This window comes from Protobothrops mucrosquamatus, unplaced genomic scaffold (assembly GCF_001527695.2).
Source record: "Protobothrops mucrosquamatus isolate PMUCROS unplaced genomic scaffold, P.Mucros_1.0 scaffold3781, whole genome shotgun sequence".
NCBI classification, from domain to species: Eukaryota; Metazoa; Chordata; class Lepidosauria; order Squamata; family Viperidae; genus Protobothrops; species Protobothrops mucrosquamatus.
The window spans coordinates 175,489-202,087 of NW_015389734.1; the positions used below are offsets into that span (position 1 = coordinate 175,489).

The 26,599-nt window shown below is 39.3% G+C and overlaps 1 protein-coding gene across 2 annotated transcripts in view; it reads left to right on the plus strand.

The window, feature by feature from the left end:
* The window catches only part of CALN1 (calneuron 1), a 134,680-nt gene extending 109,583 nt beyond the window's left edge, over window positions 1-25,097 (plus strand). The window contains exons 4-6 of one of the 2 annotated variants that reach the window (XM_015827545.1): window positions 22,434-22,587; window positions 23,063-23,065; window positions 24,970-25,097. In XM_015827545.1, the coding sequence (XP_015683031.1) occupies window positions 22,434-22,587; window positions 23,063-23,065; window positions 24,970-25,097 (285 nt within the window). The remainder of the gene's footprint in view (window positions 1-22,433; window positions 22,588-23,062; window positions 23,066-24,969) is intronic. The other variant, XM_015827546.1, reaches the window with a different exon arrangement.
* Window positions 25,098-26,599: the final 1,502 nt, after the last annotated feature.

Here is a 26,599-nt window from a genome sequence, read left to right on the forward strand (position 1 = left end):
CACCTTCAGTTACTTATAAAGTAATAAAGCTGTGATAGAAATCTAATAAATGAATAAATGCATACCCAACAAATAACACATTTTATAGTGTTCATAAACCAGAGCATAATTTGTATTAAAATATAGAACAAAACTATAATTCATTCCTTCATTTTTTGTCTAGAAAAATATTAGCAAAATTAAAACATTAAACAACATTAAAACTCATTGAAAGATGAGACAGGAATATCTTGTTTTTAGAACTAGAAACAAATGAAGAAAGAAAAATTGGTTGATATCATAAATATCATCATTTCCAGTAAGTTGTAGCATTCATAATTTAGCTGAGATGAAATATTAAACATTTTGTGCTTTTAAAAAAATGATAGGAAGTTGCTCATCCTTTTATAATTTATTATAATTTATAATATTAGAATTTATAATATTCTGTTGGTTTTAGTTTACAAAAAAGTCTCTGGTTGAAAGAAATGGATCAAGGTGTCCAATCATCATAGGTAGCCAATTCATTTCATTTAAGGTGAGAACTTCATTGCAGTGGCCGTAATTTTAAATGGAAATTTTATTAGGATGTTGTCAATATGATCATTTATTAGTAGGCAATTTGTACTAATGTCCATGCTATACTGGTAGTCCTCAACTTACAACCATAATTGAGCCCAAAATTTCTGTTGCTAAGTGAGATATTTGTTAAGTGAGTTTTGCACCATTTTACAACCTTTCTTGCTACATGTGTTAAGTGAATCACTGCAGGTTTTAAGTTAGTAACACAGTTGTAAAATGAATCTGGTTTCCCCATTGACTTTTCTTGTCAGAAAGTCACAAAAGGGGATCACATGACCCTGGGACACTGCAACTGTCATAAATATGAGTCAGTTGCCAAGTGTCTGAATTTTGATCACGTGACCATGGGGATGACACAAAGGTCGTAAGTGTGGAAAAATGATCATAAGTCACTTTTTTCAGTGTTGTAACTTTGAACAGTCACTAAACGAACTATTGTAAGTCAAGGACTACCTGTATCTGTTATCCAGGTGTAATTTGACTGTACTCAGTGGAATAAATTTGTGATAAAAACTTGCTTGTAGAATTCAAGGTTTCAGATCAGTTTTCAAGGTAAAGGCAGCTAATAAAACCAGTCATGGGAAAGAACTGCTATGTAGAAGGCAACTGATAATAAAAATGTACTGCATCCCACTTGCTCCTGGCGCATCTTGGATGCAAATTGTCTTCTCTAAAGTATATTGAAAAGTATATTGAAAAGACGGAGCCTTCCAAACTAAATTTATGGGCAGCTGCATTTCAACCTTTATTTTGGGCATGAAGTCACGAAGGATCTGGATTCTGAAACATGGCCATCTGTAGTTATGACATAAGGGGTTATTGATTTCTTTGGGAACAATCTGGGTGCCTTCACACATGCAGAAATGTAAAAATGCTGTGATTCAGCTTATGCTTTTCTTTGTATCTCTTCTTTTCCATTCTTCCTACCAAGGTATAGCCATTTACATACAGCGTTTGAGAAAATAACCATAAGTACTCCAGAAACCTCAGGAGCATCTCTTAAACTCCCAATGATTGAACTTTATGTCCTGTACTAACAACATTTACTCATTGGGGAATGGGAATTGTAGTAAAGGGGTGTCAAATGTTTTAAATCCAAAATACTAAAAAAATGGGCTGTTCCAAGCTGATTAGGAATGTCCTGATGCTGTTTTAAACTGTTCTGATCTTGGAATAATCCATATTCAAGTTTAGAATATTTCTGGTAAGGTTCAAACGCCGTCACGAAAAATGTGTGAAATTGGAACAGACCAAAACAGTTTCCAGCTTGAGGTATTTCAAATTCAAAATGTCAAAATATATGTGTCTAAATTCCAGCTGTGATTTCATTGATAGCAACAACCTGTGTCTTTCTTGCAACAAATAAGGTATGAGGAAATTTGAGGATTCCTCGTGCTGGTGGGGAATTCTGGGAGCTGAAGTCCACAGATATTAAAGTTATCAAGGTTGAGAATCATGGATGTGTAGTATGCTTATGGAAAGGTATTGGCCATTTTGATACCTAAATTAGACACATCCCATTTCACATGTGAACAAAGCAAGTGTGGAAGTGAACGAAACATTTTTTAAATCTATCTATCTATCTATCTATCTATCTATCTATCTATCTATCTATCTATCTATCTATCTATCTATCTATCTATCATCTATCATCTATCTATCTAATTTGTTTTGCCACTCATTTTTTTCTTGTAAACATATTACCAAATTAGATAATATTGTTAGTGCTCTGACACAAGGGACTGGGGTTTGCTGGCTTTTTATGTGTGCCAATTTATTGTGTGTCTTGATTAGGATTGTTGCAGTTTGTATAGCTTTTTTCTGATTGGTTTATCTGGCTTGGTTGGCTGTTTAATCTATGATTGTTCCTGTCTTTTGGGTTGAATCTTAAACATTCCTCCCTGAACAACACACATTCACTTTCTTATGGTTTAATATGATGGCCTGGTTCACAAAACAAAATGGCAGATTCCCAAAACATGGTACAGCCAAACTACCTTATTTTACCTTAGTTTGATCTAGCACGGAATGCACACAGTCCAGGGTATTCACCATTTAATGTGGCTTGCTAGTCCATCTTAGCCGCTCAAGGTTGCCACTGAGCAACAGAAATGGAATAGCAAACTTTCACAAATTGAGTGAGAACATTTCCTGCAAACCAAAAGAGACATCAGTTAGTACCTATGTGTGCTTTCCTCCTAAAACATAAGAAAAGGGCAATATTTTTGCTTTTAGATGTCTCATGTTCATTGCTTTAAACTGTCGCTCTCCAAACGCATCCAACTGAGTCACTGCTACTGATGTAGGTGAGCAAAAATGCTGCATGTTGTGAGGTAAATTCCAGTAAAAATGTACAGAATCTACAGCTCCCAAATTAATCTGCAAATGAGAACCCTTGTGATGTCCGGAGCATTTTACTTTTGAAATGTTCAGGGTCAGCTCTTGGTGCAATACTCTTTCCTCTGCTACACCTAAAAGAAAGATTATAGGTCAGTTGTTTTTTCCATGCAGAAATACCTAAGAATTCTACATAATTCTGGTAAATGTCTTTGGTCAGTATCAAAGTTGGTAGACCAATAAGCAGTTTTATATTCTTCCTCCTCTGTATTAATGTATTGCTTTGTTGTTTTAATAACAATAACAATAACAATAATAATAGAGTTGGAAGGGATTTTGGAGGTCTTCTAGTCCAACCCCCTGCTCAGGCAGGAAACCCTATACCAGTGGTGTCAAACTGCCGGCCTGCGGACCGGTTTCATCATACTGAAGCCACGCCCACCCCATTGCCGGCAATGCAAAAAGAGTTGTGATGTGTCGCAACATGTCACATGACGTGGCGAATTTGACACCCATGCCCTATACCACTTCAGACAAATGGTTGTCCAGTCTTTTCTTAAAAACGTCCAGTGTTGGAGCATTCCCAACTTCTGGAGGCAGGTTGTTCCACTGATTAATTGTTCTAACTGTCAAGAAATTTCTCCTTAGTTCTAGGTTGATTAGTTCATAAGTGGATGGATGGATGGATGGATGGATGGATGGATGGATGGATGGACAAATAAACAAATGTTTACTTATCAGTCCATTCTACATGTACAACCTTGGAATTTCTCATTATGTCCCAGCCATGTATTAGCCAATCTTGATCCTATTACCTGTTTAGAGGTCATGCAAGGATGACTAGGTAGAACTACTATTTTTTTCTCTCAAAATGCTTTCCCTTGTTCCCTCTTTTTCAAATGAACCATGCCTGACATGAGAGAACTTTTATTACTTAAGGGAAATGGTGTTATATTTATCATCTAGCAGGCAAACACCATTGTTTCCTGTGTGGTCTTGAATCTCTTGGAAGACCAACGAGAGAATGAAATAAATGCTTTCTTCACCATGGAATAAAAAATGGAAAAGCCAAATGGGCTATATAAATTAGATTCTGCTGGGAGAGTTAATTGCTATTAAAGATCTATAAATATCTTAGAAAATTAGTATTTGCACGGAGATTTCCACTGTAACCAATGCCTTTAATGCCACAGTTTTCCAGTTGGTTCCTAATTAATACTTGAAAGATTTTCTTCTTTGGGGATTTTTCATGGGGCTGGATTATACTGTGAAGACATTAAAAGATACTGAGTTTCCTTTGATTTGGGTGAAATCCAATTTCAAGCTCCCTAGAGATTTAAAAGCTAAAAAAAAAAAAGCGTTGTCAAATTTGTTTAAACTTCCAATTATTACCAGCTGTTTTCTCTGTTTTGTGTTATTTTCTTATTATTTTAACTTAATTTTATAAGGTTAATTGAATTGGCATGATTTTAATGTGTCTCCAATTCTCGAAAGGAGCATTATTATGCTATAGTGGATGTGAAAAGCTTTCTATAAACTTTTTCAGGATTTGTTATAGCCCTGATGTGATCCAGAAAGGTCATTGCCAAGTAATTATCTACAGCAATTTGCAAGTCTTGATGTGCAGAACTTAAGTTGATCCTGATTAATATAAGGCGAGGACAATTATCCTGTGGGTTTTCTCAATCTTGTAATTTGAGGATATATTTTTTGGCTCAAAATGTGCATATATTACAGAAAACCACTTCAAAAAATTTTTCTTAGAGACAATTCTGTCTGAAAAGAAATCTGAATTTTCCTGAGTTTTACATATTATTTTAATTATAGTAGGTTAGAAAACATGGATAGAAGTTGCTTAGCCTTGAATAGTCATCAGTGAATACATGGAACAGAGAAGAAATGTAACAATTTGCCCCATCCAAAATACAACCAGATTATTTTCCTCTTAAAGAAACTTACCATAAAAATTTGGAAAGTCGTCAGGCATTTTCAAATCTGATCTCAGAGTCTGCTTGAAAATACAGTTGAATGATTAATAATGCCCAAATGTGTTCAAAGAGTGGTCACCCAGTGTGATATAGAGATCACATACAATAATCCTCGACTTAACAATCATTCGTTTAGTGACTGAAGTTGCAACGACACTGAAAAAAGTGACTTATAAACATTTTTACACTTACAACTGTTGCAGCATCCCTATGTCAAATGATCAAAATTTGGATGTTTATTTATGACAGTTGCAATGTCCCCCAGGATCATGTGACACCATTTGCGACCTTCTGACAAGCAAAGTCAATCGGGAAGATAGATTCACTTAATAACCGTGTTACTGACTGAATAACTACAGCGATTCACTTAACAACTGTGGCAAGAACCATCATAAAATGGGAGAAAACTCACTTAACTTGTTTTGCTTAGCAACAGAAATGTTGGGTTCTGTTGTGGTCATAAGTCGAGAATTACCTATATGTGTTACCTATTTCTCCTATGCATCTTCCAAAAAACCATGCCATTATAACAGGAGCTACTCTCTTTCTTGCCCATCCTATATCTATGGCATTTTACTGTAGCTATTGAATCTACCAGGTGAGGCCCGCCATCAGAAACCCCTTTGCTATGAGCCTCTCAAAAGCAGGAACTGTGCTGTCTCTATTTGTAAGAATGTAAGGAGATTTCCTCTGGGATTTCCTTTCCATACAAACCACCTCAGCCTGCCTAAACATTTTCTGGTGTGACTCAATAATAGTGATAAAGAATTGACTGGCTTCATATGAGTTCCGATTGCACTTCAGAGTTCCAATTACATGTGCTGTAGAGGTTGCAAAGAATGGGAAAACGGACTACAACAGAAGTATGTTCAAATTAAGCTGAACTTTAAAAAAAAATGTTGATTTTTCTCACTAATTATTTCAAGAATTCAGTCCTGCTGAATTGAGTGAAAGGCTACCTTTTTCAGTATCGACATTTAAAATCTCATCCATAGGAACAGAAAGACAAAGGCTGAAAGCAGGTATAATTAGGGGGCAATCCTGGAGGAAGGAACTGCAATCAACGCCTGATACTACTGACCTCATCTTCTATGAATTTATTTTTTTCATTCTTTTGCCACCATAAGACATTGAAGTCATTCTTTTATTAGTTCTGAATTCTCCCTGCATATAACTTTAATTGGATGACCTCAGGTTCCACGCTTATGTAAGAGAAGCTGGGGAATTGCTGTCTATCCACATTTTCCATACTGTCCATGACTACGTATACCGGTATCTCTTCCATCCCCTTTAATCTGTTTTTGCTTTAATTAAAAAAAAAAACACATCAGGAACACCGTAATCTTTCCGATAGGAAGCTGCTCAAGCTTCTAATCACGTTGACTGCTACTTCTTCACTTTTTCCACCTTGCAATGTCCTCTACACCATACTCCAAGTGCAATCATTCCATAACGCCATTAATACATTGTCAGTTTTGTTTTTAATTCCTAGTGAGTCTTCCTACATAATTTGGTGGTTTTTTTTTTTAACCTGCAGCACACTTAGGGATATTTTCAGTGTGCTGAGTGCCACAACCTTTTTCTGTTCCCACACTGAGACCTTTTTTATACTCAGAAGTAGATGGGTGTTGGTTGGCATATTAGATCTCAATCCATCCTAGTAACTTTCTCCTGATATATGTAGGACTTAATTTACGACCACAATTGAGCCCAGAATTACTGTTGCTAAGCAAGATAGCTGTTAAGTGAGCTTTCCCCCATTTTACGATCTTTCTTGCCACAGTTACTAAGTGAATCACTGCAGTTGTTAAGTTAGTAACATGGCTGTTACTAGTCCAGGTCTTCTAGTCCAGAGGTCCCCAGCCAGGGACCAGTGCCATGGAGAAAGATTTTTCTTTTTTTTTTTTCCAAAGAAATTTTATTATTTTCCATCATAAAAAAACAATCAAAAGCATAATAAACACAATAACAAGTAAAAAAAACCCACCACCCCCCGGACTTCCCAAACCTAATCCCAGGATAATATTCATATATAAGTAAACAAATACTAATATCCCTAACTCCACGAAGTATCTTAATCTACAAAAAGGATAGAAAGAATAAACAAAATAGAAAAAAATCTAAAAACCTAAGTTATATTCTACCACTCTATGCTTCTTTTGAATATAAACAATCCATCTTCTCCATATTGATAAAAATTGTTCATTTGAATGATTCTTCAAATAAGCCGAAATCTTTGCCATTTCAGCAAGATACGAAACTTTCAATCTCCAGTCGGAGAAAGATTTTTCCATGGACCAGAGGGCATGTGGTTTTGAATACTGCCTGCATCCCAAGGATGGAGCTTTGCTTGTTTGTGCGGCCCACTTGCTGGCATGCTGCAGACTGGTGCCGGTCCATGGACTAGGGGTTGGGGACCCTGTTCTAGTCCTGCTCAAGCAGGAAACCCTATTTCAGACAAATGGTTCTCCAATTGCTTCTTAAAAACCTCCAATATTGGAATATTCACAACTTCTGGAGGCAAGTTATTCAACTGATTAATTGTTCTCACTGTCAGGAAATTTCTCCTTAGTTCTAGATTGCTTCTTCTCCTGACTTCTGGTGCTTTGGAAAATAGTTGACCCCCTCTTTGTGGCTTCAATTTTCAGGGATTCTGTTCCTCGTAATAGGATATTGGGCTAGGGTTGTTACATGTGTGTACGTGTGTGAGAGAGATTTTGCCCAGCTTTGCAGATCTTTCATCAGTGAGACACTCACACCTTGGGATGTAGTTCATAAAAACTGGTGTCTTGTGCAGCAGCAAATAATGCTTCTATTTCCATGGTAACCATCTCATTAGTATTCTGGCAATGACTCCAAGAAGGGCAAGTTGCCAAAGCAGAAACATGCTCGGCAGGAAATGACGCGTAATTCTACAAATTAAAACACCTTTCAGAACTAAACAGCAGAATATGCCAAAAAGGCCAGGCGACTCAGCTTGGTGCAGTTGCTATTTTGGGGGTAGTTGCTGCTCTTGGTTGGTTTCTGTCATGACAAGCAATTCTCAGGAGGGGGGGCTGGGAAAACAGCAGGTTGAGAAAGAAGAATCAACAGGGGACAACGGAGGACGCTTTCACATAGTGTGCAGATATGAGTCCTAACACCAGTCTCTGAACTTGGAGAGGAAGATACAGAAGTAGAATGTCTGCTCCATGCTCTGTGCAAAAAGTGCCCAGTTTTGAATGCACAACTAGGATCTACCACAAATAACAACAACAACAACAACAACAACAACAACAACAACAATAATAATAATAATAATAATAATAATAATAATAATAATAATAATAATAATAATAAAGTTGGAAGGGACCTTGGAGGTCATCTAGTCCAACCCCCTGCTCAGGCAGGAAACCCTATACCATTTCAGACAAATGACCGTCCAGTCTCTTCTTAAAAACTTCCAGTGTTGGAGCATTCACAGCTTCTGGAGGCAGGTTGTTCCACTGGTTAATTGTTCTAACTGTCAGGAAGTTTCTCCTTAGTTTTAGGTTGCTTCTCTCCTTGATTAGTTTCCATCCGTTGCTTCTCGTCCTGCCTTCAGCGCCTTGGAGAATAGCTTGACTCCCTCTTCTTTGTGGCAGCCCCTGAGATACTGGAACACTGCTATCATGTCCCCCCTCATCCTTCTTTTCATTAAACTAGACATACCCAATTCCATCAGCCTTTCCTTATATGTTTTAGCCTGCAGTCCCCTAATCATCTTTGTTGCTCTTCTCTGTACTCTTTCTAGAGTCTCAGCATCTTTTTTACATCGTGGTGACCAAAACTGGATGCAGTATTCCAAGTGTGGCCTTACCAAGGCATTGTAAAGTGGTATTAACACTTCACGTGATCTTGATTCTATCCCTCTGTTAATGCAGAATGTCCCGGGATAATATTGCAGGATCCAATCTGGGTCGGTCACAGGGACCAGAAGTTTTGTCTGCCCAGCTTTCAGACTCATGCTTATACTAAACACTTAAGCCCTCACCTCCTAAGTACCACCAGTTTATCAAGTACTTTAGAGGTGAGAGCTTGGTAGCACAAGCAAACAACCAGCATCCGGCCATCAACACCCCATCAACATCTAAAAAGCCACATACAACGGGCACCATATAAATACCACACAGAGAACAGCCCAAAGCACACTCTCTGCTAGAGAGAAGTGAAGATGGGCTTCAGCAGGGGTCCAAAAGCTTGGTAGGATCTACCAGTCTACTTTTCAAAACCTCCACCAATGGAGCATCCACAGCTTCCGGAGGTAAGCTGTCCCACTGATTAATTGTTCTCATGGTCAGAAAATTTCTTCTTACTTTTAGGCCAGATCTCTCTTTAACAAGCTTCCTCCCATTAATTCTTGTTCTGTCCTCTGGTGCTCTAGAGCAGAGTTCCCCAACCTTTTGGGCACCAGGGACCGGTTCCGTGGAGAGAGGTTTTTCTGCAGACCAGAGGGTGTGTGGTTTTGTGTGCTGCCTGCATCCCGCGGATGGGGCTTTGCTTGTTTGTGCAGACTGATTGCTGGCATGCCACAGACCGGTACTGGTTCACGGGCCGGGGCTTGGGGACCCCTGCCCTAGAGAATAAGTTAATCTCCTCTTCTTTGTAACAGCCCCTCAAGTACTGGAAGACACCATCACTGGAGGTTTTTGAAAAATAGACTGGTAAGATCCTAGTTATGCATTCGAAAAGGGGCATTTTTTGCACAGAACGAAGAGCAGTAAAAACTTTTCCTAGCTCTTTTTAAGAGGTTTAAAAATATATTTATAGAATTTTGTTTTCCTTTGTTTTTAAGCATACTTCCTTGTTCCAGATGGTAGTAAAATGCTACTGCTGTTTGCCTGACGTATCTTTCCATCGCTTTGCAACTTCCCCAGCTTCTCATGCTTAATGATTTGAGAAAGGTCCATGGAAGGCACCCCTTTAAGATTTAATTGGAGGACTGCAGTGTTAACAGAGGTGATAGTACCATGAAAGAGAGGTTATTCTCACAAAATGCGGCATATGGTTGTAATAAAAGAGCAAAACATTATTTCTCCATCTATGAGGACTTTAGTGAGATTTCCTTCCTTCCTTCTCTTTCCATCTGAAACAACGCATTCGGAATTAAATTGGATGACAGCAATCCAAAAGCCATTTCACGGCTATTTTTTTCCTTTGTTTTGTTAAACTCATTTCTAAATCTTGGATATTTCATCATTCTTAATTACAAATATCTCTAAAATTTTCCACTTCTTCCTTTCTGGGTCACTTTTGCTTGGAGGAAAATGTGAAGAACAGTTGTGGGGCCCTGAGGGGCATTAAAAATCTTTGATTAAATTTGCAGTCCTGAAGACTATATGAATTCACCCTTCAAGAAATGTGATAGCGTTTTGTCAAATACTTGAAAGGATTTCATGCTGAAGGTCAAGACTTGTTCTTCTTTCATATTCTGGAATGCAGAATATAGAATCAAGGATTTAAGTTATGGGAAGGTAGATTCCAGCTGAATTTTAGGATAAGATTCCTAACAGTAAAAACTGATCTTTACTTGATAAGTTATCAAGGAAGGGGATGGACATCCCCTTACTTGTATGTTCAAGTAGAAGCTGGAAGCCCTCTTTGGGGGATCATTTAATTTCAGTTCCTGCCTTGGGGTTGAGCTTGGAACTGATCCCAATCATGCTTTGGTTCTAGAACACGGGTCTCAAACTCAATCGCGTCACGTGACGTACCATGATATATCACAACATTTTCTGTCTTTGCGGAGCTGGGATGAGCGTGGCTTGTGCATGACGCATCCGGCCCGCACACTGCCAGTTTGATACTCCTGTTCTAGAACATGCCCAATAGATGTCTTCCACTTCTGCTCAGTGACCTTAAAGTAAGGGAGGCCACCTCCATTGATTTAAGAGAGAACTCTATTTCATGAATGAAGGCAAATATACCTGTTGCAGGATCCATTCTGGGTCGGTCACCGGGACCAGAGGTTTAATCTTCCAAGCTTTCAGACTCCTGCTGGAGCCCATCCTCAGATAACTTCTCTTTCACCAGAATGTGTGCTTTGGTGTATTCTATGTGTAGTATTTATGTGGTGCCTGGTTGTGTGTGGCTTTTTGGCTGTTGATTGGGGTGTTGATGGCCAGCTATTAAGTTACTGGCCATTGTTTCCTTGTGCTGCCAAATCTTCAGTTAACAGAAGTGCTGAATTATCATCAGCTTATCACAGCCATGTCAAACTGCCGGCCCACGGGCCAGATGCGTCATGCCGAAACCACGCCCACTCCATTGCCGGCAATGGGGGAAAAGTCCCGATACATCACGTGATGTCACATGATGTCGTGAGTTTGACATGCCTGGCTTATCAGGTACCTAGGAGCCAAGGACTTGGCAGCACAAGGAGACAACAGCCAATGACTTAGTGGCCAGTCATCATTACCCCAGTCAGCAGCTAGGGAGCCACACAGAACCAGGCACCACATAAATACTATGCATGGACTAGTCCAGTGATGGTGAACCTTTGAGAGACCAAGTGCCCCAAAACCGCCCCACCCCCATTCTACCCACCACCCTGCCCGCAGGCCACCACCGCCTCCATGGCCCGCCACAGCAGATTGCCCAGGCAACCCAGCAGCGCCATGGTGGCCGTGCCCTCTGCCCATGCCCCACAGCATCATCTGCTTGCGACGGGGCGTGAGGGCAGAGTCTTGTTTCTGCTGCCCGACTGCCATGTCTTTGGCTGCGCTGCTCCGCATGGGCCATGCCCGGGGGCAACTCTCTACCGAGGGAGCTACTCGTAAGGAGGGGGCTGCGGGGGAGGTGGGGCTCGGGCGACAGCACACGTGCCCACAGAGAGGGCTCTGAGTGCCGCCTCTGGCACGCGTGCCATAGGTTTGCCACCACTGGAATAGTCCAAAGCACATATTCAGGGAGAGAGAAGCCCCCTGAAGATGGGCACACGTCCAAAAGCTCAGAAGACTAAACCTCTGGGCTCAGGGACCAACCCAAATTGGATCCTGCAGACCTTTGCTTGTCCTAGTATGTGATTCCATTATTGAAGGGTTTCAGTTGCCATTACTCTCCCTAACTGAAAGGAAGAATGATTAGGGTTTAGTTTAATTCAGTTTTATTTTTGGTTGCTGCTATTTGCACTTTGTACAACCACAGCTTTATTCCATCCCATAGTGCCATGTGCTAAATAAATAAATAAATAAATAAATCCCACGGAGGTATCTTGAGATACTTAGTTCCCACTTCAACAATTTTTTTTAATTTTTTATTTTAAACCTAGTCTAAATAAACTCGGTTGTTTATTTAGAAAATATCAGTCTAAGTACACCAAAGAAATTGGTATGACTCATAGATGTATCATCCCACTGTGAAAGAGAAAGCAGATGACAGTTATTACTTTTTAATGTCATCTGTCATTCCTAAGGGAGGGGGGAAAAATCTCTTTTAAACCCGATTGGCAGATGGCTCATACATGAGCAGTGATTTCTGCAAGTCAACCACTAGGGATTAAAACCACACTCAGTTTCATAGCTAATAGTTGGTCACTAGAAACTCTTCCCCTAATCATAGTGACTCTTCTGTATTTTGCTGAGGATGAATGACATTATTACACGTCTACTACATCAAGACTGAAAAAATCTAGTTGACCACTAGATGGCAAGCAAGAGTTGTGTTTCCCTATTGCTGTTTGCTGACATCTAGTTGCCCTCCGGAAACTTACAAAAATGTGGTCTATTGAGGGGAGACCCACAGGTGATCCACCACAGGTGTCCCAGATTCAGGGATGAGAGTCATCCTCTATCTTGACCCATCTTCCTGACATCCATCTAAAGTCTGTTTGTTTCCTCAGCCCTGTCTCCTTGCATATCCTGAGAGTGATTTGGAAATGCAGTGCTGAGTGTCTATGGATGATTGTCAATCATCCAGGTCATGGTTGTCCCAAAGGTGTGTTTTTTTTCCCCCAAAAGGCAACTGGACTTCCTTGGTGTCTACTTTGAAAACATTTCGCTTCTCATCCAAGAAACGTCTTCAGTTCTAATTGACTGGTGGGGAATGAAAAAATTTAAAGAAAATACCAATTACCTTTTGGGGGAAAAAACATATTTGAGAAAGTGCTGAGTATCTCCTAACCTACAATGTAGACCAGATGAGGAAATTCAACTCCACACCAAGGCTTGAAGTATACTTGATTGATACAGGTGCAATAACAGAACCTTGCAAGTCTGTGCTTCTATTCCTTTTCCTCTTACACCCCAGTGAGTCGGGGATGAATCAGTCTAAGTCTCTTCTTAATATTATCTGCTTTCAGAGGACTTAAGGAATGTTTCTGTCCTTGTAGTTTATAGGAAGTCCTCAACTTATAACCATAATTGAGCTTGGAATTACGGCAATAAGTGATGCCAGTCATTAAGTGGGTCATCACATGACTAACCTGATTTTACATTTTTTTATGGGAGTCTTAAAGTGGTCATTAACTTTTTTGCTGGAAATCAGAAGTAAACATCAATTTCTGGCAAAAAAAAAATGGTGTAAATTGCAGTCACGTGACTATTGGACACTGCAAATGGCCGTAAATGCAGACTGGTTGCCAGCTCCCAAAATGAAATCCCATCAGCGGGGAGGCAGCTGTTGGAAGTTTGAATCCGGGTCATAAGTACCATTTTTTAGGGTCTGTCATAATTTTTAATGGTTGCTAAGCAACCTGTCATAAGTCAAAGACTATCTCTACATAACACTTTCTGAATATTTGCTTCAGCACCATGCTCCTGTCTCTTCACACTTTGTTCACCAATCCTGTAGAGTCACTTGAGATATGAAAATGATCAAAGGAATGAAAGTGCCAGAAGAAATGGCTGGGAATGGAGAAATATGGCTAGTTTTGTGTAAGAGCACATATTTGAGTCTACATCAGGGGTCCCCAACCCCCAGTCCATGGACTGGCACCAGGCCACAGCATGCCAGAAACTGGGCCACACAAACAAGCAAAGCCCCATCTGTGGGATGCAGGCAGCATGTGAAACCCTGCTCCCCTTGGTCCGTGGAACAAAACATCTCACCATGGAACCGGTCCCTGGTGCCCAAAAGGTTGGGGGCTGCTGGCCTACATTGTGGCTACAAAGTTGGCAAAGCATCATTGCACTTATTATATTGGTGAAATCTTTGCTAAGCATAACCCTGCGAGCTGCATTGGCTGCCGGTAGCCTTCCGGGTGCGCTTCAAGGTGCTGACTATGATCTTTAAAGCGCTCCATGGCAGCGGACCTGGTTATCTTCGAGACCGCCTCCTGCCACAGATTACCCCCCACCGACCTGTACGCTCCCACAGAGTGGGTCTCCTCAGGGTGCCGTCAGCCAGACAGTGCCGGCTGGCGACCCNCCGCGCCCTCAAGACGTGGTTGTTCCAGCTCGCGGGACTGGCCTAAGGGATTTTAAAGGGGTTTTAATTACTTTTAAATTGGACGTATCTAAATATTTCTTTTTAATCAATTTTTAATTAGATGTATATGTTAGTATTTTAATCATTGTCAGCCGCCCTGAGTCCGCAAGGAGAAGGGCGGGATACAAATGTAATTAAATAAATAAATAAATAAATAAACCCTGTGTTTCTCAACCTTGGCAGTTTGAAGATGTGTGTGTCAAGACTGCTAACATTGGATGTTCTTGCTTGCCATATGTGAAGAAGCAAACATGTTTTATTTAGCCTGCATATCACTTCTAGAGTTAAAGCAGACAATACTAGCCTAGTAGATGGGAAAGTATGCTAGTTAATCATAAGAAGATCTCAGCACAGCACTGCCAAGGTCAGCTGTAACAGGAGAAATAGGGAGGGGGCAATTCACACTTCACACTAATTGGAGAATATGATTGATGACTGTAAAATGAAGGAGTGAGTTATGCTTTGTTACGGGTGATTGGGGGTGGGAGGTTTCAGTTTTTGACTTCTTTATTGTACGTGAGGAAGCTATGTAGCAAAATAAAGGATTCTTTAAGGTAAATAAGCCTCAAAGTTCTTTGAAAAGCTACTTCTTTTCGGAACCATGTCAGTGTGTACTTCAACTCCAAGAATTCCCCAGCCAGCATAGAAACACTGGCGTAATCTATTTCATTTTGGGGAACAAGTCAAGAAGATTTTCTATTTGTTGTGAGATATTTCCGCAAGTTTTTGCCAATGTAACTGCTGATATTTGCTTATTTAGGACCGTACTTCAGCAGAGTCTGAAGAAGTAACTTGTAGGGATTTGTTTTTAACTAATATTTTAGTTAAACTCTTGCACAACTGTCCAAAACTTTAGTGGAGAACACTGCTCACTTCCACTGACGTTACTCTTCAAAGCTTTGGTAAACACTGAAGGAGAACATGTTGCTCATCTTCTTGGCTATTACTAGCCTTTTAAAGCTCCTGATGATGAATACATTCAAAGTCTCCTCCTTAGCAACTCTCCAAGGCTTTGGTGAGCACTCAGTTCCAATTGCACCACTTCGTAAAGCTTTGTCAGATCCTCCAGGAAGACACCCTAGTCAGCAACCCTTAGAAGCACTCCTCAAAATCCCATTTGGGTCCTCTAGAAATGAAAGCCATGAAGTTCAACAAGCATGAAGGAGAACACATTCATTTTCTCCGATATTTCTTGCCTCTCTACAGCCCCTTTTAGCTGTGGGGGGGGAAAAAACCTCTTCCGTTTTAGGATGATGACAAAGAGGACACAAAGTTTTGAAGCATTTTCATCATTTTGCTTCCTTGCCTTGACTCAGAACATAAGAACTTGCTTCTGGCATGAAGTTCTTCACTGAGATGCACCCAAGATGTGTAGGTTAGCAGGTCTCCTCCTTCCCTTTTTTTTTTTTTTTTTTTTTGCTTTCCTTGTGAAGTTTTCATCTTAAATTCTCAGGGATATCCAGGCTGAGTTGTACCTTTTCTAACTCGATATTTCGGTTTTGCTTTATAGCTCGAGATGATCTCATCTTATTGTTAGGAAGTTCTATAACACGATTTCTTAACTTCTGCAACTTTAAGATGTGTGGACTCTTCAGTTCTGACTCAATCAATCAATCAATCAGAATACAGCTGGAAGGGACCTTATGCTCATGCAACTCTAACACACACACACACACACACACACACACACGCTGGGTGCGGAATTCTGGAAGCTGAAGTCCACGCATCTTAAAAGTTGCTGAGGTTAAGAAATATTGTTCTACTGAAACTGCAGAGATTAAGAGGAATATAAATGTATCCATTAAATTTATTAGAATAATAATTGCAATTTTACAATGTTCTCTTGCTCTTCTTGATTAATTTCCCTTAATACTTTTCCTCTCAAAATAGCAGCTATTATTTTAATAAATTCATAAATTAATACATTAATTTATAAATTAATCTATACAGGTTGATAGAAATAGGGGCACGGGACATATGTTCCTCGGAATTTAACATTCCAAATCATAGCACAAACTTAATCTTCCCTCATTCCTTTTTTTCCTTCTGAAATTATGACCTTAACTCAGAGTTGCACATATGTAATGCACTGCATCAGTACAATTCATCATTAATATTTCATCCCATAGCCTGTAAACCATCTGGATAAGGAGAAAGATATATTTCACATTCATTGGGATACTATAAAAGTGTTCACAGGAATATGATTGATCCATATATTAACCCACACAGCTTTTAAAGTTGTATGACAAAATTATCCAGTGACCCACTGAGAATATATACCTAACACCCTTCAATGGATCCAATAAACAATAGCAGTAAATGTCATATTTTCCCAGGCTATCTCTTTCATCTGATCTGAGTTTTCCTTCTGTCTTCTCCCTCTATTTTGCCAGTCAGATATCCTAAATTTCTGGGGGGAAATGAAATCATGCGATAACATTTCCCATTTATTTTGTACACACCATTCCACATTAAATGATTTTTTTCTATTTTCTTTAACGCACACATATTTTTGCAATTTTCTATTTGAGCTGACCTTCCTATTGAAAGATAACTTCTTACAAACCTTGCTAGGACAGTCCCAGCCTCTCTTCTGAAAAACTGATTGATTGTCTGACTTCAAGTCATTATCAACTCTTAGCAACCACATGGATATCTATGGAGATTCCCAGCCATCCAGGTCATGGTTGTCCCAAAGGTGCTTTTTCAAAAGACAACTAGACTTTCTTTGTTTCTCCTTGAAGAGCTTTTGCTTTTCATCCAAGAAGCTTCTTCAGTTCAGAAGACGTTTCTTGGATGAGAAGTGAAACATCTTCAAGGAGAAGCAAAGAAAGTCCAGTATCCTTTTGAAAAAGCATCTTTGGGACAACCACATGGATAGATGTTCTTCATGACACCCTGTCTTTAAATTAATATTTCAGGTCTTCTAACATTGCACCCCTGGCCATCTTGCTCCTTATTGTCCTCTTTTTCTTTTTCCTTCTACCCTTCCCAGCATTTTCCAGAGAGCTGGGTCTTTGCATCATATCTGAAATAGGATAATCTGAGCCTGGTCATTTGTCTTGAGTGAAAACCAGTTGATTTGCTTTATGATCCATTGGCCTGTTTTCTTGGCTATCTACAATATTCTCAGGAGTCTTCCCCAACACCAAAGTTCAAAAGCTTCAATACTCATATCCTGCTTCCATTGAGTGTCACAGGGAATACCACAGTTTGCACAATCCTGATCTTTATAGATAATAGCTACATCCTGGCATCTGAATATCTTTTCCAAGGTCTTTATGTCTTCTCTAGCAAATGTTAGTCTGCAGCCTATTTCTTGACTGCTTGTTCCTTTACTGTTGATGTGCCAATTGTTTTGCATACATTTTTTCATGCTTTTGTGTAAGGTGGGGTCAACCCTTAAAGGAGAAATAGAGAAAAAGGATCATTTTTTAAATAAATTATCTCTCTTTTCTACTACAGATAGTCCTCAACTTATAACAGTTCATTTAGTGACCATTTGAAGTTATAACAGCACTAAAAAGTGACTTATGACCATTTTTCACAATTATGACAGTCACAGCATCCCCAAGGTCAGGTGATCAAAATGTTGACGCTAAGTAACTGATTCATATTTATGACGGTTGCAGTGTCCTGGGATCACATCATCACCTTTTGCGACCTTCTGATAAGCAAAGTTAATGGGGAAGCTAGATTCACTTAATAACCGTGTTACTAACTTAATAACTGCAGTGATTCACTTAACAACCGTGACAAAAAAGGTCATAAAATGGGGCAAAAGTCACATAACAAGTGTCTCGCTTAGCAAGAGAAATTTTGGGCTCAATTGTTGAGGACTACCTATATTATCTACAGGTGTTCATATGGTATAAATCTGTTCCTGCCCCATCTTACCAAGTGGAGTATTTTGACCTCCATGTCAAAATTCAGATACTAAGCAAGAGCTAAGCTAAGTTAATCCTTAGATGAGAAATCACCAGGGCTATTGTGAAAAGTCAGGAATAAAAACTCTGAAAAACTCAGTGGAAAATCAGATCTGAACTATTGCCAAGAAATCCTCAAGTTGTGTTCCTTTGGCCCACGGATTCAAAGCTTAGGGCATCTATGCCTTATTCACTTCAAACCTTCTTAGAATGGTCAGTGTATCCTGCCATCTCTCTTGGTTGTGAGATTATTCCGAGAATCTCTGCAAAGAAGAAAGACTTTCAGCTCTGATGGATGTTTCCCAAAGATTATTCATGAAAATGATTAAAATGACCTTGGTAAGAGGCCAAAAAAAGCAGTATCTTTCCCAGGAAAGCAGGAAGATTGTGAAAAATTGCTGGAGGGTTTCGTTTCACACCACTATTAATTTATAGCACTTTCTTTCATTCTCTAAACAAAATTTTCCAGGTCAGTTTAAAAATATCAGTAATAGGCAAGATTTATACAATTTGAGAAGAAACCCGAGTATACCTAATTTTAAATGAAAAAGCCAAATAATGTTCATTACATCAATAATTTAAGATGAAACTAATGATAGAATATCCACTTTTTCCACCTCTATTTTATATCCAACTCTAAGGTAACAAAAAAAAAGAGGCAAAAATGCCCATTGGTGAAAGCTAGATTCAATTAACAACCATAGTGATTCATTTAATAACAAATTGTTGTATCATCAGGTCCAACTTGATTTGTGACCACAAGGATGTATGATAGAAATTCTGGTTCCAATTATGGTCATAAGTCAAGAACTACCTATAATTTCTGGTAAGTGAGACTCGAGAACATCATGACCCAATTTCACTGTTTTAAAAGCCTGAAAAGAAAGCACAGTGAATTCAATTCTCCAGCATGCTGGTTGGGGAATTATGGGAGTTGAAATACACACATCTTCAAGCTGCCAAGGTTGAACAACATTGATCTAAGTGGTCTTCCATCCAAATCAGAATAGAATAGAATAGAATAGAATAGAATAGAATAGAATAGAATAGAATAGAATGGGATCTTGGAGGTCTTCTAGTCCAGCCCCCTGCTTAAGCAGGAGAACCTATACCATCTCAGACAGGTGTTCCACCGGTTAATTGTCCTCACTGTCAGGAAGTTTCTCCTTAATTCCAGGTTGCTTCTCTCTTTTATCAGTTTCCAACCATTGTTTCTCGTCCTGCCCTCTGGTTCTTTGGTGAACAACCTGGCCCCCTCTGCCTTGTGGCAGCCCCTCAGATACTGGAACACTGCTATCATGTCTCCCCTATTTCTTCTTTTCTTTAGACTAGCCAAACCCAAGTCCTGCAGCCGTTCTTCATATGTTTTAGTATCTGGGCCTCTGATCATCTTAGTTGCTCTTCTCTGAATTTTTTTCAAACTCTCGACATCTTTTTTGTGATATGGTGACCAAAATTGGCTGCAGTATTCCAGGTGTGGTCTTACTAGGGTTTTATAAAGCGGTAATAATACTTCGTGTGATCTTGATTCTATGCCTCTGTTTATACAACCCAGGATTGTATTAGCTTTTTTGGTAGCTGCTGCACACTTCTGGCTTATAGTCAAGTGATCATCCACTAGGACGATCTGGGATATTGATATCTGATATCTAACTGATATTACTTAGTGTTTGAGGCCAAGCAATGTGTCCTTTGAGTCAAGCTCAGCTTTGGTGTTGTTTTCTTGACAACAATATAGAAGAAAACACCATTTTCTTCATCTGCAATCTTTCTGTTATAGAAAACTGTCCTGGAATCCTCTTGAATAACCAGGATTATTCTTAGCTTCTGAGAGTAACTATAGGCAACTATGTTTTGTCACTTGCTGAAACCTAGCCAGCAAAAGTCGCTTCTAATCTTCCCCCACCAACCACTTGTTCAGGGACTGTTCAAAGTTATGACAATATTGAAAAGGAGACTTACAACCAGTCCTCAGAGTTGCAGCCACTGCAACATCGCCGTGTGTATTTGCAGCCTTCCCTGCGAGCTTACAACCGTGACAAGCAAAGTAAATGGGGAAGCCAGCAGGAAGTCACAAGTCATGGTCATGTAGCATTGTGCTTAATGGCCCATGGTGGTTTGCTTAGCTGCATCTAAAATTGATTAATTCACACTGTAACTCAGGCAAGGTCACATGGTGTTTCACTTTATGACCATATCACTTAGCAACAGAGTTGCCTATTCCAATTTTAATCAGTAAATGAGGAATACCTGTATTTTTATTTTTATTTTACAGTTCTAGCTGTAACAACCTTATACCTCATATCTGAAAGTAAGAGCATTTAGCACAGCTTCTGACCCTCCAAATAATTTGAAATAATAACTTCCATTATTTCTGGCTGTTTTCCTTCTTATTCAGAGGACTGGTTTTCTGTTTATGTTTTAAAATACAGTATGGTCTTTGTGCAATGCAGAGTTCTAGGTAATAATTGCAAGGGCTTTTTTAGTTTCTTTTGTGTGACCCACTGAAAACTGTGATATAAAAAAAACTTTAAAAAAAAAAGACCTGGTGTTGGAAAATTGGTTTGATTACCTCTTCGTTATCACACATCCAACCAGCAGCTTTTCAATTCACCTGCACAGTCACTACTAAAAATAGCAATCAATCAATCAGTTTTATCCTTTATCATTCACAGTTGACAGTGATGCCCACCTGACTGGCTGATTTACCAAGCCATAAACTGAGTGATTTACAAACTCTGCATTTCCTTTCTCTCGCATCTGGAGTTACTATAAAAAGCTAGTGTCATTTGTGACAACCACAGTTCCTGAGATGCTTTTAAAAAATGTGTTTGGCTACTTCTCGTGGGGGGACAGGAAAACAATATTTTCAGTTTTCTATCAAGCTCACTCTTTAAAATGTGTACCTTGCATCAACCAGTTTTAGAGTTTAAGATCTGACACTTGATGTAGCTTGTATTTCTGCTACATTGTGGTTTATGCCACTTAGGTTTCTGTAGTTATTTGTTATTGTGAACCTACCATGCAGAGGTTTTGAGATTTTTGCTCTTTGTTCAGCTACAACATATAATATCTAATTCACAAAAATATACAGAATCCATAGAGAACTCACCAATAAGTATTCTATTATGAGTTCTCAACGGAACTGCTCATTTCCCTGACCTCTTCAAATGTTGTCACTGAAAATTTATTGCAAAATGATAAAAGGATTTTACAGATTAAATAAAGGGAGATAACAGAATATTTAAATAATGATTGGAGTGACATAAAAGAATAAGAAGTAGTTAATGAGTTTGTGAGGAAAGTAAAGGACAGAAGTGGATTATATGTTTTTTTTAAGTTAGATGTTTATGTATCTATCTATAATTATAATATATATGTACATGCATTGTGTTCATTCAACCCAAGAGGCACAATTTGTTGCTATCTTGGGATAAAATGCTTGCTTCCTTGTGTTGGGTGTGCAGTCTTGGGTGCCCTGCTCAAATGGGGTTGGATTAGAAGACTATCACAAAGGTGTCTTTCCAAAAGACAACTGGACTTCCTTGGTTTTTTTTCCTTGAAAACGTTTCACTTCTCAGAAGCTTCTTCAGTTCAGTTCACTTAAGTCTAGTTGCCTTTTGGAAAAATATCTTTGGGACAACCATGACTTGGATGATTGAGAATCTCCATAAACACTATGTTCTATGTTCTATGTTCTCTTATTAGACATGACTTTGAAAGGTTCTTCAAAATGGCGCTTCATGACATAACCAAAGAAATTATATCTCTGCATAGATTCCATAGCCACATCACTGCATCTCATACTGAGGTCAGCCTCCAAAGGACCATCCAGCTATCCTTCTTACAGTCATATTTGTGACAGGATTTTTGAAAGGATGCCAAACAATTGGTAAAAAAAAAAGTGCAGATTTCACAGACACCCTGAGGTGATCTCAAGAGCTGTACAATTTTAACCCAATAAAAGTTGGTTATTGGATTTGGGAGGTCCCGTTTCACCGGCTAACCCCTAGCTTCGTTTTGAGCTCCGAGAACAAAGAAGAGGCCATTTCTTCATGGGCATACTGTATATCTCTTGTGAAATCGGGGGGGGGGGGCAGATTTGGGCAAAGTGCAAGAACATTTGATAGTGCTTTAGTGCAAATTCTGACTAAATTCTCATTTTTTTCCCCAGTTTGACATGCAACGGATAACATTGGAGGAGCTTAAACACATCCTCTACCATGCGTTCCAGGACCACTTAACAATGAAGGACATTGAAAATATTATCATCAATGAAGAGGAGAGTTTAAACGAGAACTCTGGTAATTGTCAAACGGAATTTGAAGGTGGGTTTCTGTCATACATATAGCATGTAAAATGATTTGACTTTCTTCTTCCTCACAGCACATTGAATAAGTGAAATGTTTCACTTGTACAGGTAGTGCTCAACTTTCTCCCATAATGGAGCCTGGAATTTCTGTCATATGTTATGAAAGTTGTAAGTTGAGGCAATCACATGACCAAACCCGATTTTCCATTTTTTTTGCAGCATTCCTTATTTAAATGTGATGTTCGTAAAGCAAACGGTGCAGTCATTAAATGAATGCCGTGGCCATTAAGTGAACCATTGTCCACAATGGCCGGAAGTAAACACTAGTTTCCAGCAAAGAAAATCATGAATTGTGGGACTATAGGATATGAAAGACCAGGACTACACATGAATTTCCAATTAAACTGATTTAATGGAACTATGCACTATGCACAGGAATCTAACAGTTAGCACTATTTTAGTGCTCGGTAAGGGTTAATGGAAGTTAAGAGGAGGTTGGACTGAGTCAGTCTGTGTCTACGTAGAGATTCTAGGGTAATTCCTCTCTTGACTCTGCCGCTTCAGGGACACTGCAAACAACCATCAATGCGGGTCAGTTGTCAAGCATCTAAAATATGACCATGGAAGGCAGGGGGGCTTCTATCAGAAATTTGAATCCGGGTCATAAGTACCTTTGGGGGATCTATTTTGTAAGTTTGCATAGTCGCTAAGCAACCAGTCACAAGTCTACTCCTATATGGAATAAGTTCTGTTGAACATAGTAGAGCCTAGCTATGCTGTTTAATAAAGTGAAGGAACCACCAAAGGCCATTACTTTGATTCCTCTCTCTTTTTGTGGTTCTTTTACCTTTAAAACAAACTAGGAATGAACAACCTCTTAGACCAGGGGTCTTCAAACTTGGCTCTTTTTTGACTTGTGGACTTCAACTCCCAGAATTCCTCAGCCAGTGTGCCTGGTTGAGGAATTCTGGAAGTTGAAGTTCACAAGTCATAAAAGGGCCAAGTTTGAAGACCCCTGTCTTAGACAGAACAACTTTCTCCCAATGAAATATCCTGCAGCAATATGAAGGATTCTGGACGCTGAAGTCCACCTTTTTAGATGGAGCCCGTTGAAGAGGATTTTTCTCTGTCAGATAAAACACATGGCAATCCTATTTTTTTTAAAAAAAAGGGATTCTTAATCATAGCATTTTTAAAAACTCAGATCTGTTACTCAGGCACCAAGGTTGCAAATCATAGGCCATAATGCTTGTGGCTGTGTGTGTTGACTAAACCCATTTATTGTGCTTGATAAACTGCACTCCCTTGCCAAGAAGATAGTTTGAACTCATACAAATGTGGTTTATTTAACAAATTACTTAAATCATGGCTTTACACAACATGCAGACCCAGTAGTTGAGGAAATTGTCAGGATCTACTGCCATCATGTGGCTTAATGCTTCTTTCTTTCCGACTTTCCTTTTGAGAGCGTTTTTAAAAGATCACCTGGAAGATATTGGTCTCTTGGTGATCTCTGAAGTTGTTGTTTTTTTTTCCTGTAGACTTTCTATTGTAAGGCAAAGTTAACATTATCAGTTGCACTAATGATCCACGGCAATAAGAACCCAATATTTCTTTTTTTTTATTTCAGAGTTTTCTTAGGATTATCATAATAAATAATAAAAGATTTTCAAGAAGAGACTGGACAGCCATTTGTCCAGAATAGTAAAGTAAATAGTAAAGCCAATTGTCCAGAATAGCTTGAGCAGGGATTTGGACTAGAAGACCTCCAAGGTCCCTTCCAGCCCAATGGTTCTGTAATTGTATGGTCTAAAATAGAAATGAAAATAAAGATAGTAGGGAAATGGGAAGGGGAAAGAAAGAGATCAGTATGGGATAAAGAGGGAAAAAAAGGGGGGGGAAGCATTGACTTCCAACTTTTTTCAGTGCAGTAATTTGCAAAGTAAACTTACAGCCTCAGCTTTTTACTTTTCCGTACTTAGTAAATACTAGCCACTTCTAAGGCACAATAATTCAATCCTGAGCCACATCTATTTTCCCCAGGGGCAATTTCATGGGAGAAGTTGCATTTGGAGTCTTGGTGGCGCAATGGTTAGAATGCAATATTGCAGGCTAGCTCTGAGCACTGCCAGGAGTTCAATCCTGACCAGCTCAAGGTTGACTCAGCTTTCCCTCCTTCCAAGGTCGGTAAAACAAGGATCCAGATTGTTGGGGACAACATGCCCACTCTGCAAACTGCTTAGAGAGGATTGTAAAGCACTATGGGGTGGTATATAAGTCTACTTGTTATTGCTATTTGATTCCCCTTTTGTAGGCCAGATAAAAATTGTTCAAAAAAAAAGTGTCTGTTTTTAAAACAGAAAGAATTGTTTTTAACCCTTCCCTTTTTTTCCCCTAGTGCATTCCCAGAAACAAAACCGACAGACCTGTGTACGGAAGAGCTTAATATGCGCTTTTGCTATGGCCTTTATTATCAGCGTCATGTTGATCGCAGCCAATCAAATCCTCCGAAGTGGCATGGAGTAGCCATAACACTGTGAAACAAATGATCCACGCATGCGCATGCTGCCCGGTGAACTTTCTCCCTGATCAACTTTCAAATCAACGGGCAAAGGAGAGAGAGAGAGAGAGAGCACGTGTGAACGAGAGCGAAGGTTAAGAGGAACGGTTCAGCAAGGAAACTCTATCCGGCAGCATATCTGTAAATCAACTATATCCTCTTGGCAGGGACATAAAAGGGCTGTCTTAATGCTTTAATGGTTTTTTTGTTTCCTAATGCAATAAAAAAAAAGAAAACCATAAGAGCCCTGAATTATATTTTTGATGTGGTAGCAGTAGATGAAAACGAGGAAGCATTGATCAAGTCTCAGCACTGGTTGCATGGTTGGGTCACCTACTGGCCAGGACACTTTCGCCCATCTGTTTTTAGGTGTCCCACATTCCAGGAAATGGAACATCCACATAACCACTGCAAGTTCAAGACCATAATTTCGACAATTTCATCTGACTTCAGGGTTTTTGATTCAAGTGTTTAGTACTGAAGAAACCAGTGAAAAGTCCGTGTCTGGAGACACGAATACGAATAAGGCTGGTTCAGAGACGTTTTGTTCATCTATTAAACATAAGACTGGCTCAGTGTTTTGTGTTTTCAAACCAGTGCATTCCACTCATCCACTTCCTGCTTTTCCATCAGCATTTTTATGAAAGGAAAATGAAGTTATGCTGGGCATTTCACAAAGCCAATGCAGAGTCTTCCTACCATCTTTTCCAACAATGCTGTAAAAAGTTATTGGGCTCCTTGATCCAATGTATAAATAGCTTCATATTTAATATACAGTCTCTGTTGATCTTATTCAAATCTGTCTTATACAAAGACTTCCAAAACAGAATTTTGGAAGTTGCTCCCAGCTTAATATCTTAGCACATTTTGCTACAACGATCCTGGAGGTAAATGATATATGTATATGATTGTAGTGTAAGGGTTTGAAGTGAATCAAGGAAGTGCTACTTGTCTTGAAGCCTGGTGAAGTTGTTGCTGCTTTAGGATGGACATCTCAGTTGAGTTTTTCCAATGAGAGCATGGATTGGTCCACCCCATAGACCCTAATAGCCTTAAGTGCAAACATGGTGATAGCTCAGTCAACCAATAGCCAGGAACAGCTTGGTGACATGTGATAAGGAGAGGAAATTGTTCTAGAAACAGGTGCCAGAGTTTATCTTCCATACCTTTGGTGTCCCCCAGACTATGTGTGGGTGAGACTGTAACTCATGTGACTTTCCTCTGATTAAGCTCTCTCAAACTGAATGATGATTCTTCTGTCTGTGGGGTTTAACCAGATCGATTGCAAATGCAGCAGAGGTAGTTGCATAATGGGCCAGGTTGGAGTTGGCCTCAGTTTATATCTGGGGTGGTGCTGGGGGTGATGTGATATGGAGAAACAGCCTGTTTGACTAGTTTCGGGTTCAGTATATTGTGTGAACTATCAATCATTCTGTGAAATAAACTATATGAACATAGTTTCTCGGAG